Here is a 15202-nt window from a genome sequence, read left to right on the forward strand (position 1 = left end):
AAAAGAGTAATTGGTCCCTAAGGTGGATGGCCATCCAGGACCAGGGAAGTGTTTCTTTAATACAGATGCTAGTATCTGCATCCAACAGATTTGACAAAGGCTTATCAATAGCAGAGCCTGATGTGAAGAAAGGATTTTCCAACCTTAGTTATTAAGGTAACACTAGCTGCATGAAGACATAAACCTCCAAATCTCAATGGCTAAATACAACAGAATTTGTTTCTCACTCACATAATAAACTGTCCAGTGCGAGTGTTTGGCAAGAGGCCTTCCACACTGTGATTCAGGGACCCAAGCTCTTCTCATCTGTCTGCCATTTTCAACACGTGACTCCCACATTTCTTGCAGAGGGAAAAGAGAGCATGGAGAAGGCACACTCCCCTACCTTAACATATTAACTCACATTCTATTAGTCATGCAGCTCCACCTAGATGTAAAGGCATCTGGGTAATGCCATACCTGGCTGGACAGTCACTCCCTGGCAAGCACTGTACACCACGTGGCAAGGGAAGCGTGGATCCTTGGTGGAAAGCCACTCAGCCTTCTCCACCATGCCATCAAAACTACCCAATGATGGACTTAGCTACATCGAGAGGCAGTGAACACTGATGTCCCTGGTAGCATTCAAACAAGGGCCAACTACTCATCTATCAGCTTTACCGCATGGGGATTCCTGCCGTAATTCAGAGGGTGAACTCTCAGCTTCTGTAATTGCACTTACTGGGAAGTTACTGGGGGCCCAGTTTTATTTTAGGTGCTAAGTATGATGCACACTGCTTTGTGATTTCTAGTTTATTTGTATTGACCTTTGTCCATGTGCAGTTCTCCCTACACAACTGTAAGCTCCCAAAGGTCAAGGACAAAATCACTCATGTTTGTAGCCCTCTGCAGCTCTCTAGGCTTTGGGACTTAGTAGGTACACAAGTCGTTAGTGCTCAGCAAATGGAAGAAGATGCAGTCGGTTGTTTTCCTTAGAGCCTCACAATCTCATTAGAGGGAGAGGCTAATATACAAATGCCAACACAAGCAATAGAGGCTCCTTGGGCCATTGGTGTTCAGGGGAGGAGATTCGTGGGCTGGGAGAATAACCACTGAGCTTCCTTCCCAGATTTCCTGCCAAACAGCTGCTAAGACCTACAGGATTTGGGTTGGCAGGGAGATGGGCAGAGGGGAAGCTTCACTTGTATTATTTCCAGAAGGATGTGTGTAGAGATGGGAGGGCAGGGACACGAGACGGCCGGGATCAGTCCGTCTTTACTAGGAGCCTGCAGAGGGCAGAGTGGCGCCTTCTAGGCTGCCCACAGGGGGAGAAACAGTGACACCCGTGTCCTAAGATGGAGGCTTATCCTGGGGAGAGCCAGGGACGCAGTTCAAGCCAATCATTTCAACCCTCAGCTAATTTTATTTCACCACTCGGCAAATACTTATTGAAAACCTACTATGTGCCACGGCCTAGTGTGGGTTCTGTGGACACACGAATGAATAAAGCAGAGACCCTGCCCTCATGGCACTTACATTCTGTGTCTGTGTCCCCAGGGGCACCTCTGGGCACTTGACTTGTGAGAATAAATATGCTCTCATACTTGAACAGAGCTTCACGTGTGTGAAAACATTTCACACGTCCCCTGCTCTCACCAGGTCCTTGCCACCCCACTCCCACCCTATGAGCTAGATAGGGGGCAAATTCACCCCTCTATATTATAGGTAAGGAAAACCAAAAACCAGAAAGGTGAAGTGACATGTCTAAGGCCTAGCCATAGCTATTAGGACTCATATATCCTGATTCCTAGACCACAACTCATCGCACCACCGCAGCCTTATTGGGCCTGGCTGGTACTCCAGACTGATCCATTGCCCCACCTTGTTTAGCTTCCTGTTTTCTGCCTTCACCTCCAACTTTTTTTTTTTTTTAATATAAATTTATTTATTTTTGGCCATGTTGGGTCTTCGTTTCTGTGCGCAGGCTTTCTCTACTTGTGGCAAGTGGGGGCCACTCTTCATCGCGGTGTGCAGGCCTCTCACTGTCGCGGCCTCCCTTGTTGCGGAGCACAGGCTCCAGACGCACAGGCTCAGTAGTTGTGGCTCACGGGCCCAGCCACTCCGTGGTATGTGGGATCTTCTTGGACCAGGGCTCAAACCCGTGCCCCCTGCATTGGCAGGCGGACTCTCAACCACTGCGCCGCCAGGGAAGCCCCACCTCCAACTCTTGTTAGCGATTCCTGAAGCTGCTCCCCATCCTCTGCAAGCATCTGCCTCTGCAGGTGATTCCAATGTGCAGGCAAAGCTGAAAATCATTGGCAACCTTCAAATAATACTGATGTCGGAGTCTCACTCCAGAGATTTTGTTGTAATCACTCCAGGCTAAGTCCTGAACAGTAGGATCACATGCTCATATGTGCATACACATGAACACAGCACACACACATACATGCACACCCCCATGCATGCACACACACACACATGCATACACACATGCACACCTGGGAGGACAAAAATATCTCTCTCTCTGGAACATCCTCCAAAAAGACCAATGTCTCCCTCTTTACAGCCCTCCTCCTTCTTACCCACCCGCACTTGAAGTCTTTAGGGCTGCTCAGTCAGCCTTATCTGCAACATTTCCAGCCCAAATACAGTCCAACTTGATGGCCAGCTCCCCAAGGATGGAAGACTCACTGCTCCACAAGGCAGCTCTGTTTAAAACACTCGTCTTTATATTATGTTCTTGAAGTTTCTATCCTTTGGCAGTCCCAGTGGGATGGGGTCAAACAGAAAATTTCAGGAGTGGTCAGGACCCTTGGTTGTACATGCCTGAACCCCACTCCTAAGCTGGCTCCAGCAAAAAGGGAGCATATTGGTTCCCAGAACTTGGAAGTTTCAGGTGGAGCTGGCTAGGACTTGGCTGTCTCCAGAGGCTACAATGGTTTTAGTATGTCTTTGTCCCCCTTTTCCTCTTAACTCTTTCTTCTCTACATCATGAGAAGATGGCAGCTGGTACCCGCAACCCCACTGCCTTCTAACTTAACAGCTTCGGTGGAAGGAAAGAGAGTGTCTCTTAGGGAATAATTCTGACTCTCCAGGCCCGGGACTCTCAGCCCCATGCAAACCACATAGTAGGAGCTCGCCAGAGAAGGGTCCTGACAACATGAGGTGGGGAAGGCGACGTGGAGCAGTAAGGTCCTGACGCCCACCAGATGCCCAGGCATCCTCTGGTGCTACTCCGTAGAATCACGTGCCCCTGCAGTCCTGGCCTCAAGGCAAACACCTGTCTGTTCAGGAGCTGCTCACCTGATGGGATGTTGGATCCTCTCGGTGCATCCTGGGTTGCTGGTTCATCTCCCTCTGAGGGTGCCACGCCCAGAGCCCAGGCAAGATGTCAAGGGTGGCCAGATCTCCTCTCTCCTCTCCTGCCACCTGAACCACATTCAGCACACTCACTGGCTTTGCTGGTGGCCCCTTCATGTGAGTGACTCGCACGGTGGCTGCTGAGCCACTTTCTCCAGCCAGGCTGGTCCTGTGTGGGTGTTGGCCCCGGGGTGAGCCTCATACGGACCCCTCCTAGGCTGGACTCCTACGAGCCCCACTCTTTCAGGTCCCTGGTCCTCCTCTGTCCTTTCCTCCCAGCAACCTATAAACAAAACTGAGAGTCATGCCTTCCACATTTTTATCAAGCCATTGATGAAATGACTTTCCAAGGTGGACATATGCTGATTGAGAGACCATTGATGCAGCTGGCCACATTTGTTTCTAATCTGTCTAAATGTCCTCACTTACACGCCTTCCTTCTCTACCTTCTCCCCGGGGCCACGAGGAGAGGATTGCTTACGGTCCACATGTGCTGCTTCTCGAATGTTCCACTTGAGTTGATCGTAGAGAGCAAGTAGGTTCCTAGCGCTCCCTGCCTCCTCTCCTGGGCTCTGACAAGCCATTTCCTCTACAATGCCCAGGATCCACTTCGAATTCACAGGTGTCTGGTTTGCAGAAATACTTTACCGGCTGCTGGGAAAGCAGAATGGCAGTGGGACCACGCCCTCCCTGCAATGGCTTCGAGCCGTGGGCAGTGGCACAGCCATCTCACATCCCTGGGCTGTGAGCGGTCGGGCCTGCAGAGCCCCGCTCTTCTTCCAGGGCTTGTGCTGTGGATCTCTTCCCCTATCGTGGGCATTTTTGCCCTGATTCATTCTACCTGTGACTTGAGAGGAGTCACAAAGGCAACAGTTTGCTGAGAGGCTGGGATTGACATTACATGGAGCTGCAGGCACAGCCATCCCTTCTAATTGTCTCTATCACATCTCTGAGATAAAAGCACAGAGATCAAACTATCCCTTTGGATCCAGAATCCCAAATCCTCAATGATTCACTTACTGCAGCAAGAGCTGTATGCACAGAGAAACCTCCAGACAAATATTGTGTCCTCCCGTGTGCCAGCTCCATCCCAGCCTGGTCCTTGGGGAGTGGGGCTGGATCATGTGGATTTCAAGCCCCTCTCATGCCCCTCAGTATCTTTGCTTATGCTGCTCCCTCCTCCTAGAGCATCCCTCGGTTTTCTGCTGATCATAATCATGGCTCTTTTTCAATACCAAGCTCATACGCCGCCTTCTTCATGAAGCTTACTGCGATTAGCCCAATCACTCATTGTTCACTCAACAAATATTTATTGAGTGCCTATGTGCCAGGCACTGTTCTGGGCTCTTGGGATCTATAAGTGAGCAAAACGAAGACCCTGCCCTCATGGAGCTTACATTCAAGTGGGAGGGGGGAATACAATAAACGGTAAAATAATCAGTAAACTCCTTAGCATGTTAGAAGGTACTAGGTGATAAGAGAAGATAATAGAGCTCAGTAGGGCAGGCGCTGGGGAAATCAGGCAGGAAGTGTGGTTCGGGTGGTCTGGCAGACTCTGTGAGAAGGTGACATCTGAGTAGGGAGGAAGGAGGGGAGGGAGTGAGTCAAGCCAACATGGGTGGGGGTGGGGAGAGAAAGGGGACATGCTCAAGGCAGAGCTCTGAGGCCGGAGTGTGCCTCCTGTTCTGGAACGGCACAGAGGCTGAGCGGAGCGAGCAAGGGAGAAAGTACTGGAAGGTGAGGTTTGAGAGGTAATGGGAGCCTGCTTTACCCTCCCTCCCATACTATTTTGGCCCTTCGTTTAAGGTTATTCTGTCCTGTGGTGCAGTCGGTGTTTCTGTCTGGGGCTAGGGATGAGTTCTAGTGTCGCCCAGAGTCTAGCCCAGTCCTGACACTTGGCAAATGCTGACATGCTTGTGGGAACTGCAGGGGAGGGAGGTCATGACGCTGAGCATGACAGCAGAGTGAGAGCTGAGACAAGACAGGGAATGAGACTGCTTTTGCTACAGAAAGTTCGAGGAAACTGGATCTTCCCCTCCCCTTTCCGTAGCTGGGCCCTGCCTCTCCTCCCTTCTCTTTACACACCAGCTCCACTTTGCATCCCACAGGCTCTTCCATCCCCGAGAACCAGGCCCCAGCGTCTCTCCGAAAACTCATCATAATCTCATGGATCCTGGAAGCAGAGGCGTTTGGCCTTTCACTCCCAGTGGCTCCCATGCTTGCCAGGCAAAGAGATTGCTACTATAGATAAAATGAGGACACCACTCTAGACCCCAAATTGAGGCAGGTTCTATTTATAGTACCTCAGTTGTAGCGATTTTAACCTGCGCCCCACCCCAACCCCCTTAAGGCTGTGATCTAAGACCAGATGTAGGACCTGCAAGGAGTGGCCAGTTTGCTCCTGCTCTGATGGTGGGTGCTGCTTCCCCTCTGCTGACCCTCTCCCACCTTTTCCACCACAGCCTATGAGATCATCATAGAAACCGGCAACGGAGGCGAAACCAGGGAGAACGTCTGGCTCATCCTGGAGGGCAGGAAGAACCGATCCAAAGAGTTTCTCGTGGAAAATTCTTCTAGACAGCGGGCCTTTAGGAAGTAGGAAGAGGGGTGCCCACAGGGGAATGTGGATGGGTGGGGCGGGTAAGAGAGGGACCCCAAGAACCAGCCCTTTTAGTGGGGGCCATAAATATACAAATGGGCCTAACCAGCAAGAATTTATTGAGTGCCTACTGTGTGCCAACACCATTCGAGCTCCAACGGATGAAACAAGGAGATTTAGAAGAGGGAAGAGAGGGGACTGTCATTTAAAGAGACCCCCCTCTAAGAGACTAGAATCTATATTATTCCAACTACTAGAAAGAAGGGATAATTTTGTAATATGATAGAAGTGCTAATTATGGCTACAATGACAATCATAGTACAATATATAAATGTTTCCAAGTAACATGTTGTACACCTTAAATTTACACAATAGTATATGTCAAATGTATTTCAATTTTTAAAAAGAAATGGAAAACTACAACAAAAATCAGTTAATAAATTAATTAAAGCAAGCCCACTCTGCGGCAGGACCGGGAATCACACTGACATTATCCTGTGTCCGTGCAGATGAGGCGCTCACAGTCTAGTTGAAAAGGGAGACATTCACGCATAAGAATGCAGAAGGATCATATAAGACAGCGTAGACTTTTAGGAGGGAGGGTGGGGAGAGCCTCTAATATGCTTTATAGGAAAATCAAAATTGGATCTCGTGTAACAGGTGCCTCTACTCAGCACTCCCGGCTGCCTGCCACAGGCCGGAGACTCCCACCGCCTCCTGCACGTCTGAGCCACCTCTGAACTGCTCAGAAGCCCCCTTCATCTCCCCGCTTTGTCCAGAATTGCCTACATAAGGTCTCCCCCTGCCATAACCCCACTGTACCTTCTATTCAAACCCCTCTGCGTGAGGATGGTCGGAGCTGACCCGCCCCCCGCAGGCTGCCCCTCCCCCTTCTTTTCCACTGCCCTTTCCCTCAATGAACCCAGCCAAGTCATCACTCCCCCCAGAAATGTCTGCACCTCCAATCCCACTGTTCCCATCCCTTGACTTTGCCAAGTCAGATCGACATCAGGACTCTTCCCTTCCCCCGCCTCTGCTCTCTGAATCTCATCACCCTCTTCAACCCAATGTCCAAGGCCCAGGACCTCACCCACCTCCAACACCATTCGATATTACCAATCACTGATTCCAGGACCAAGTAGCCGGAAGGGCTTTTTAATGGTTACGATTGTCTTGTTCTGAAACTAGACTGAACCCTTAAGCAGTGGAGACCTGACCTCAGGTCTTGCTTGCTATTCTATCTCTGTTCTTCAGACAAGTGCTTAGGATACAGTTGGCACTCAGTAAATGCTTACTTCCTTCAGTGGGCATGGGCAGTTCTCACTGGCCATATCTTTGCATCCTGCAGGGGGACCACGGACATATTTGAGTTTGACAGCGTCTATCTGGGAGACATTGCCTCCCTCTGCGTGGGCCACCTCGCCAGGGAGGACCGGTTCATCCCCAAGAGAGAGCTGGTCTGGCACGTCAAGACCATCACCATCACCGAGATGGAGTACGGCAACGTGTATGTCCTGGGCCTCTGCCCTCTTCCCCGGGAAGGGCCACGCCCTCAGCGGGGAGGGCCTGTGGCCAGACCAGATGGCAGGGTGTGAGGTGTCCCCTTTGAGGCTGAGGCCACCTCACTCAGGAGGCATATGAGGCAGGAAGGGAAGAGGCAGCTACACTGCTTCTTGAGCTTTTCTGAACCAGAGGCTTTTACCCCAGAGGCAGGGGACTCGACTGGATGACCTTGGGTGCTCCAGTGATGCTTCTTTGGAAGGAAGAGCCAGTCAGACAGGGCCAGACGGCTGAGTCTTTCCTTCCCTTCCCCCATGATCACTGTATAATGATAAAGAGATAGAGCTTTGAAGCCTGCTGTTCCACGTCATTCCTGTGGGCAGAGTAGAGACCAGCTGGAGTAATCCCAAGGCCCACGGACCCTGAGGACCCCAGATAAGGAGATTTACATTTCCCCCACCAAGGCCTTCTGGGGAGTCAGGCATTTCTGGAGGATTAAGGGTCTTAGTTACCTGGGTAACTGTTCACAGCCATCAGTTTTTCTAATTAAAACCACTTGGTAACCACGTTGGAAGACAGAAGGAGCCCTGGGCTCTGGGAGGCAGGAAAGACTAAGAAGGAACCAGGAGATGAGCAAGGGGAGGCCAAGGGCAGCACATGCCTTGGGGAGGGTAGGCCCAGAGAGCAGCTAAGGCAGCTGGACATCCCTCCGGAACCACTGCTGGCCCCTCCGAACTCCCCTCGTGCCCCTCCCAGCCTGGCCCTGCTCCTGGCAACGCCTTTCACAAGAAGCGAATGGGACAGAAGCAGCAGCCCTGCCTGACCAGGCGGGTCCCAGCTTCAGGCTCCAGCCTTCAGGAGCCCAGCTTCTCAGAGAAATGTCTGTCCACATTAGACCTGCCACCTGCAGGCTCCCTGGACTTGGCTGCCTCTGACCAAGCTTCCACTTTGGGAATTAAGCAGGAAAGGTTCTCACATTTGAACTTCTGTCTTAGCCATCTCAGCCTGCCATAACTGAATCTACAGACTGGGTGGCTCAAACAACAGGCATTCTTTTCTCACAGTTCTGGAGTCTGGAAGTCAGAAATCAGGGTGCCAGCAGGGTTGGGTTCTTATGAGGCCTCTCTTCTTAGCTCACTGTGTACTCGCATGGCAGAGAAAGAGAGAGGGAGATCTGGCGTCTCTTCCTCTTCTTATAAGGGCACTAATCCCATCATGAGCCCCCACCCTCAGGACCTCATCAAAACCTGATTACCTCCCAAAGCCCCCATCTCCAAATACCATCACTTTGGGGGTTAGGGGCCTCAACATGTGAATTTGGGAGGAGAGGATTCAGTTCATAGCAGCTTCCCTCTCAGGCTGCAATGTTACTTATTGCAAATTTTTGAGAAAAGAGCAATAAATTTACAACAGTAAATCCTGTAAGAGCAATACTGACGAGGACTTGAGAGCTGGGATACAGGGGCCTGGAAGAGTTCCAGCTCACCCAGCGAGCCAGGGCCAGGTCAAAGCCCCTTCTGCAACTTGACCTGTCTCCTTATGGCAAGGAGCGTGGCTGCTGAATACTGCGCCTCTGCAAATGCCCCAAATAAACAAAACAATACAATACAATAATAAGTCACCACCTGAGTTAGCTTTAAACCCACAGTGTTGGCTGTGAGAGAGAGAGCCAAAGACCTCAGCACCACTCGGCACCTTCTAGTGTCAGGAGAAAGGGGGTGAAGAACTTCCCATCCCACAGTCCCGGGGCCGTTATAGGATTTTTCATCCAGTGGAAAGAATCTGCCACTCCCAGTGAAGCATCTTTTCCTACATTGTCAAGAGTGTGGCCTTTTGTCAGCATGGTGCTTGGGCTGGAAGGGGAGGGAGAGATGTCCATGGGGTGGGGATCTTCCCAAAGGGAAGTGGGTGCAGGGAGTGCAGACACCCAGATGCTAGAGCTGTCACGGATCAGCCGTGTAGCCTCAGGCCATAACCCAGCACCTCTCAGGGAAGAGAGCTGGATGCCCTCTAGAGTCTGGTGGGAGGGGAAGGATGACAGGGGTTCCAGCCTGGAGGGCTCTCAGAAGTCATACTCCAGCCTACCTACCTGCGCTGGTCTCAAGCCTGTGATTCCTGGTGCATGAGAACCTCCCCCCAACAAAATATCACCTCTATAGAGAGAGGGGACAGTACAGGGGTGTTCCATCATTGTGGCTATTTTCATGTCACCATTCTAGAACACATGTAAATTCTGCCGTGTAAAGACCACTTAAATAGCACTGTATATGGATCCACAGTTCCTTTCTAACCAGCATGTTGGACCATAATATTTGGATTTCCATGAAATAACAAATTAATTTAATCTCATAAACACAACAATCTCAAATTTTTATGTTCCAACCGATTCCAGTCCTGACTCGTCTTCTTCAGCATCTCTGAGCAGCTCTGTTTCGTCACTAATATCCTCAGGACCTCGGTGGTAGGACACACAGAGAGGCTTTTGTTTCTTTTTTTAAAACCCAAAGTGGAATCGTTGTTTTATCCCATTATCATATATAATACCTAATCATTTTAAAATTCAAATAAGGCAAAAAAAAGTGTGTAAAACAAAGTAAAAATTCTCTTAAGCCCTACCCATCAGAGATGGCCATCTTGAGCCTTTGGTGACCCTGTTCTCTCTGGCATATTTCTAATGTCTCACACACACACACTGTTCACAGAAGTGTGATCATATTCTACCTGGTTTTTTTAACACGTTCACTTTTTTGTTTGTTATTCTCTGCCTTGCCTTTATTGTCACCCATGACCCTACCCCCATTGCCAGTGGGAACAGCCTGGCATGTTCTTCTGCAGCTGGAGTCTTAATTCCACAAAGCCCTGAGGTCCCACATTTTGGTGATCTTATAATTACGTCTATTAGGAAACATTTCCTTTTAACTACGCCAGTGAATATTTTTCAGCCATTGAAAACAACAAATTAGGGCTTCCCTGGTAGTGCAGTGGTTAAGAATCTGCCTGCCGGCCTTCCCTGGTGGCGCAGTGGTTGAGAGTCTGCCTGCCGATGCAGGGGACACGGGTTCGTGCCCCGGTCCGGGAAGATCCCACGTGCCGCGGAGCAACAAAGCCTGTGCACCACAACTACTGAGCCTGCGCTCCGGAGCCCATGAGCCACAACTGCCAAAGCCCACTTGCCTAGAGCTTGTGCTCCTCGACGAGAAGCCACTGCAGTGAGAAGCCCGCGCACCGCGATGAAGCATAGCCCCCACTCGCTGCAACTAGAGGAAGCCCGAGTGCAGCAACGAAGACCCAATGCAGCCAAAAATAAATAAATAAATTTATTAAAAAAAAAAAAAAAGAATTAAATATGTACCAGAAGACTTGGAGCAATTCCCAGGAAGTATTGTTGAGTGAGAAGAGTAAGATATGGGAAAGAATGCATTATATGATGCCATTTTGTAAAGGGAACACTGACGTCCCGAATGTGTCTGTGTCTATGTGGGTCTGTGCAGGGTTGGGTGAAATGGAGGGAAATTTGGCAAGATACATCTACAGCTGTTACATGGGTTATCTGAGGTGAAGGCGAGATGCAGGAGGGGTACGGAAAGAGAAAAAGGAGATAGAGCCAAGCAAAAAGGAAAAGAAAAAGAATGCATTTAGAAGAACACCCATATGATCACAGGATTTTTGCATTTATATAGAATTATGTATATTAGTGGGCATTTGCATAAAGAAATACATTTTAAGTGAATGTTTAAGCAAAGAATGCGATTATATCTCCCTCTTAGAAAGTATGGTATGTAACAACAATCTAGATTTATCAAGTGACGAGTTGGGGGCAGAGAGATCTCAAGACAGAGTAATGATTTCTTGTGAAGTGTCTTTAAATGGCTGGCTCGTCAGGCGGCCAGGCAGGCTGTCTCTGGGCCCCAGCTCTGTGTCAACTTGTGCAGTGACTTCTCTTCTCCAAGCCTTCATTTCCTTTCTGTGAAATGGGAAGACGAAGCCTACGTATGACTCAGGGTTGTTGTGGGAGTTGATGAGATGCACGAATGCAAAGCCCAGGCATTTAGTGAGCATGCAGAAAACCAAGTTCTTTTCGCTGTTATGTATTTTCATCAAAAAATTGATTTTGCACCACTGGGCACGCCCTCTCAGGGCTGTGTTCCTGAAATCATTAGCCAGTGCCAGGATTGCTTATTTCCAAAGTTGTTATTTCCAAAGCAATTTGGATGGGAAGAAAACCATGGCAGTTGTTCAGTCCAAACCTCTAGCACTGCCAATGGGAAAATCAAAGTCACATAGGTAGTAGGTGGCAGGGCTGGGGCAGACCCCAGGCCCCCTTACAGCCTATGCAGTGTTTTCTCACCACGCCGTCTTACTTCTTCCTTGGTAATTATTGGGTTCACTGTCATTACCCAGAGGCTAACATTGGGGCGGGGCGGGGGGTGCGGTAGAGAAGGGACTTTTTGGTCCAAGACCATTTCTCTTGGCCCTGGACTTGCTTCTGTTTGTGGTAGCTTCCTCAGTACTTTGTACTGAAATACTTTGCACCCCTTCGTACCATGTTGTCCATGAGCACATGCGTGTATGTGTATGCACACGCAACACACACACACACACACACACACACACACACACACACACACACACACATAGCTTGGGGCAGACCCCAGGCCCCCTTACAGCCTATGCAGTGTTTTCTCACCACGCCGTCTTACTTCTTCCTTGGTAATTATTGGGTTCACTGTCATTACCCAGAGGCTAACATTGGGGCGGGGCGGGGGGTGCGGTAGAGAAGGGACTTTTTGGTCCAAGACCATTTCTCTTGGCCCTGGACTTGCTTCTGTTTGTGGTAGCTTCCTCAGTACTTTGTACTGAAATACTTTGCACCCCTTCGTACCATGTTGTCCATGAGCACATGCGTGTATGTGTATGCACACGCAACACACACACACACACACACACACACACACACACACACACACACACACTCATAGTTCAACTCAGCCAAGTGCGAGGGATTTGGGAGCATACATTTCATAGCTACTTTTCCACTTGGTTTTGCCTGAGATTGTTGTTCTGGATCCCATAGCGCCTCTGAAGGTGACAACACTGGGTAAAATCATTCATCGGTCCCTTTGACGGGGCAAGGGGATCAGCCTGGTTGGCGTGGAGTGAGCTTAGAGAAAGGCAGACTACAAGTCAGAAAGGTGAATGCTGGGAGGAGGGTCGGATCATGTAAGGTCTTGCAGGCCTTTGTAAGGTGGTGATTTTTATTTATTCTGGGAAGCCGGTGGAGGGTTCTGAGCAGAAGGATGACATTCTTGGGCTTACATCTCCACAGGATCACTTGGATGCTGTGGAGAGGAGTCGCGATAAGTAGCGAGAAGCAGGCAGACCAGTTAGGAAGCTGACACGTTCCAGGTCAAAGACGGTGGTGACTTGGATGAGAGGGGCAGCTGGGCGGAGAGTGAGATAGCGCATACTTTTTCAAGTGGGCTGATTCTGGACCTGTTGTGAAGATGGGGTCAATGGGAATTGCTGGTGGATCGGATGTGGAGTGTGAGGGGAAAAAGAAAAGGAAAATCAAGGAGCAGCTAAAAATATGGAGATGTCACTCACTGTCAATTTTCAGATAAACGAGACCCATCTTCACATTTTAATGCAGACATTTCCCGCCCTAAGATCCTGTCACCTGGGGAAGGAATCACCTGTGGATGCCCAGGGTCCTGGGGGAGGGCGTGGGCCTTGGCTGGTGTGCACTAACCTCCCCGACTCCCCCCGCTTGCAGGTATTTCTTCAACTGCGACTGTCTCATCCCCCTCAAGAGGAAGAGAAAGTACTTTAAGGTTTTTGAGGTCACCAAGACGACGGAGAGCTTCGCCAGCAAGGTCCAGAGCCTCGTGCTGGTCAAGTACGAGGTCATCGTGACGACGGGCTATGAGCCGGGGGCGGGCACCGACGCCAACGTCTTCGTGACCATCTTTGGGGCCAACGGCGACACGGGCAAGCGGGAGCTGAAGCAGAAGATGCGCAACCTGTTCGAGAGGGGAAGCACCGACCGCTTCTTCCTGGAGACGCTGGAGCTGGGCGAGCTGCGCAAGGTGCGGCTGGAGCACGACAGCAGCGGCTACAGCTCCGGCTGGCTGGTGGAGAAGGTGGAGGTCACCAACACCAGCACCGGCGTGGCCACCATCTTCACCTGCGGCAGGTGGCTGGACGCGAAGCGGGGCGATGGGCTCACCTGGAGAGACCTCTTCCCTTCCGTCTGAGGGCTAGAGGCCCTCGCTCCCCCTTCCCACCAACTTGTCCCAACCACACCCGCTACCCCCCACCTTTGCTTTCAGCAGTCCTTTCCCGAAAGCCTCCTGGAGCTGGGACTGGGGGCCAGAGCTCCATGGTCCTTCAGAGGCCATTGTGGGCAACGGCTTGTGGGGTCCTACACCCTCTCGGGTCTCCTGGACCCGGATGAATCCATCAATCTGTGTCATAATCCGTTGCTGCACAAAAATAACTTTTTGCATTTTCTTTTTCAGTAATAGCAGTGACCAGGCTGAAGCTTGCTGCCAGGTGTGGATGGGAAATTGGGGCTTCACCCAGGGGATAGAAGTGGGGAAGAAGAGGCCATCAAGATGATGTATTTTAAGCAAAAACTAATTAACACTTTTTTCCCAGAAAAGCTGGGCTAATTAAATTATTACCAACCACATCCTGCAAAGGACTCATCTGGGCATCTGCTCACTTAGGTATGCATCCTTTTTCCCAGTTTCAATAAATCCAGTGGCAAACAGAGAAAAACATCATGAGGAAGAATTTTAGCTGGAAGGATTTATGACCCTGTGAACAGGTACATGAGTCTTTCTGTCACTTTACAAAGGACGCGTTGCCAAGTGCCGACTGGCTGCCCCAGCCAGTGATAACACAGTTGAGACCCGGAGACCTGAGCAGGTGATAGGGTGCGGGGAATAGGGGGAAGAAGGTGCCTGGAACAGTGCCTGGAACTGCCTGGTCCCTGCTGCACCCGGGCTTGGAGGGGAGGAGGGCATCGGTGGTGTTTAGCACTATAGCTCGCTGTGGGCAATGTGGACTGAAAGCTGAGAAGGGATTGGAACAAAATAAAGATGTGGCCTCTGCCCTCAAGGGGGATGTGACCCTGATGGAGAGGCAGCCAGAGAACCATATATTCATGTGCATGCACAGATGTGCACGTACACACACACACACACACACACACACACACACACACATCCTGATCAACAATCACAGCTGGAGTGCAGTACAACCCAGCCCCTGACTTCTGATATTCCTGCGGAGGCATGGGTGGGACTGAGCAGAAAGGTGCATCAGGCCAGGAAGTCTTCCTGTAGGAGGTACCCAGTACCAGGATTTCTGCTGTATCACCATGGACCCTCTAGCCCAGACAGGTGTAAACTTGGTGAGGCTTCATGGCTCTGAGCTCTCGGAGACCCTTGGAGAGAGGCTGTGGCAGTAAGCACAGGCCCGGAGGCAGCTAGAAGCAGTCTTGAGTCCCAGCTCTTCCTTTTCCCTGCTGGGAGAGCTTGAGCACATTGCCTCATCTCTCAGGCCTCAGTTTCCTCATCTGTCAAATAGGAAGGAGGATAATACCAACCCTGTAGGCTACTACGAGGACTACGTGAGTTAAAATGCAGAGTCAATTCAGCGCCTGCACTGAAGGGTCTGTCCATCATGTTAAACAAGCAGGACTTAAGGGGGCTGGGGTGGGGTGGGAGAGAAGTAATCATGAAATAGCTTTATTTG

At 50.4% G+C, this 15202-nt stretch overlaps 1 protein-coding gene across 4 annotated transcripts in view; it reads left to right on the forward strand.

Moving 5' to 3' along the window:
* The window catches only part of LOXHD1 (lipoxygenase homology PLAT domains 1), a 213373-nt gene extending 199163 nt beyond the window's left edge, over positions 1-14210 (forward strand). For 2 of the 4 annotated variants that reach the window (XM_007465616.1, XM_007465617.1), the window contains 3 exons: positions 5805-5937; positions 7290-7448; positions 13215-13831. In XM_007465616.1, coding sequence (XP_007465678.1) covers positions 5805-5937; positions 7290-7448; positions 13215-13695 — 773 coding nt within the window. In that variant the 3' untranslated portion in view covers positions 13696-13831. Of the gene's footprint in view, positions 1-5804; positions 5938-7289; positions 7449-13214; positions 13832-13965 lie in introns of those variants that run through there. The other 2 variants (XM_007465618.1, XM_007465619.1) reach the window with 2 other exon arrangements.
* The last annotated feature ends 992 nt before the right edge of the window (positions 14211-15202 follow it).

Source organism: Lipotes vexillifer, unplaced genomic scaffold, assembly GCF_000442215.2.
Source record: "Lipotes vexillifer unplaced genomic scaffold, Lipotes_vexillifer_v1.1 scaffold36, whole genome shotgun sequence".
NCBI classification, from domain to species: Eukaryota; Metazoa; Chordata; class Mammalia; order Artiodactyla; family Lipotidae; genus Lipotes; species Lipotes vexillifer.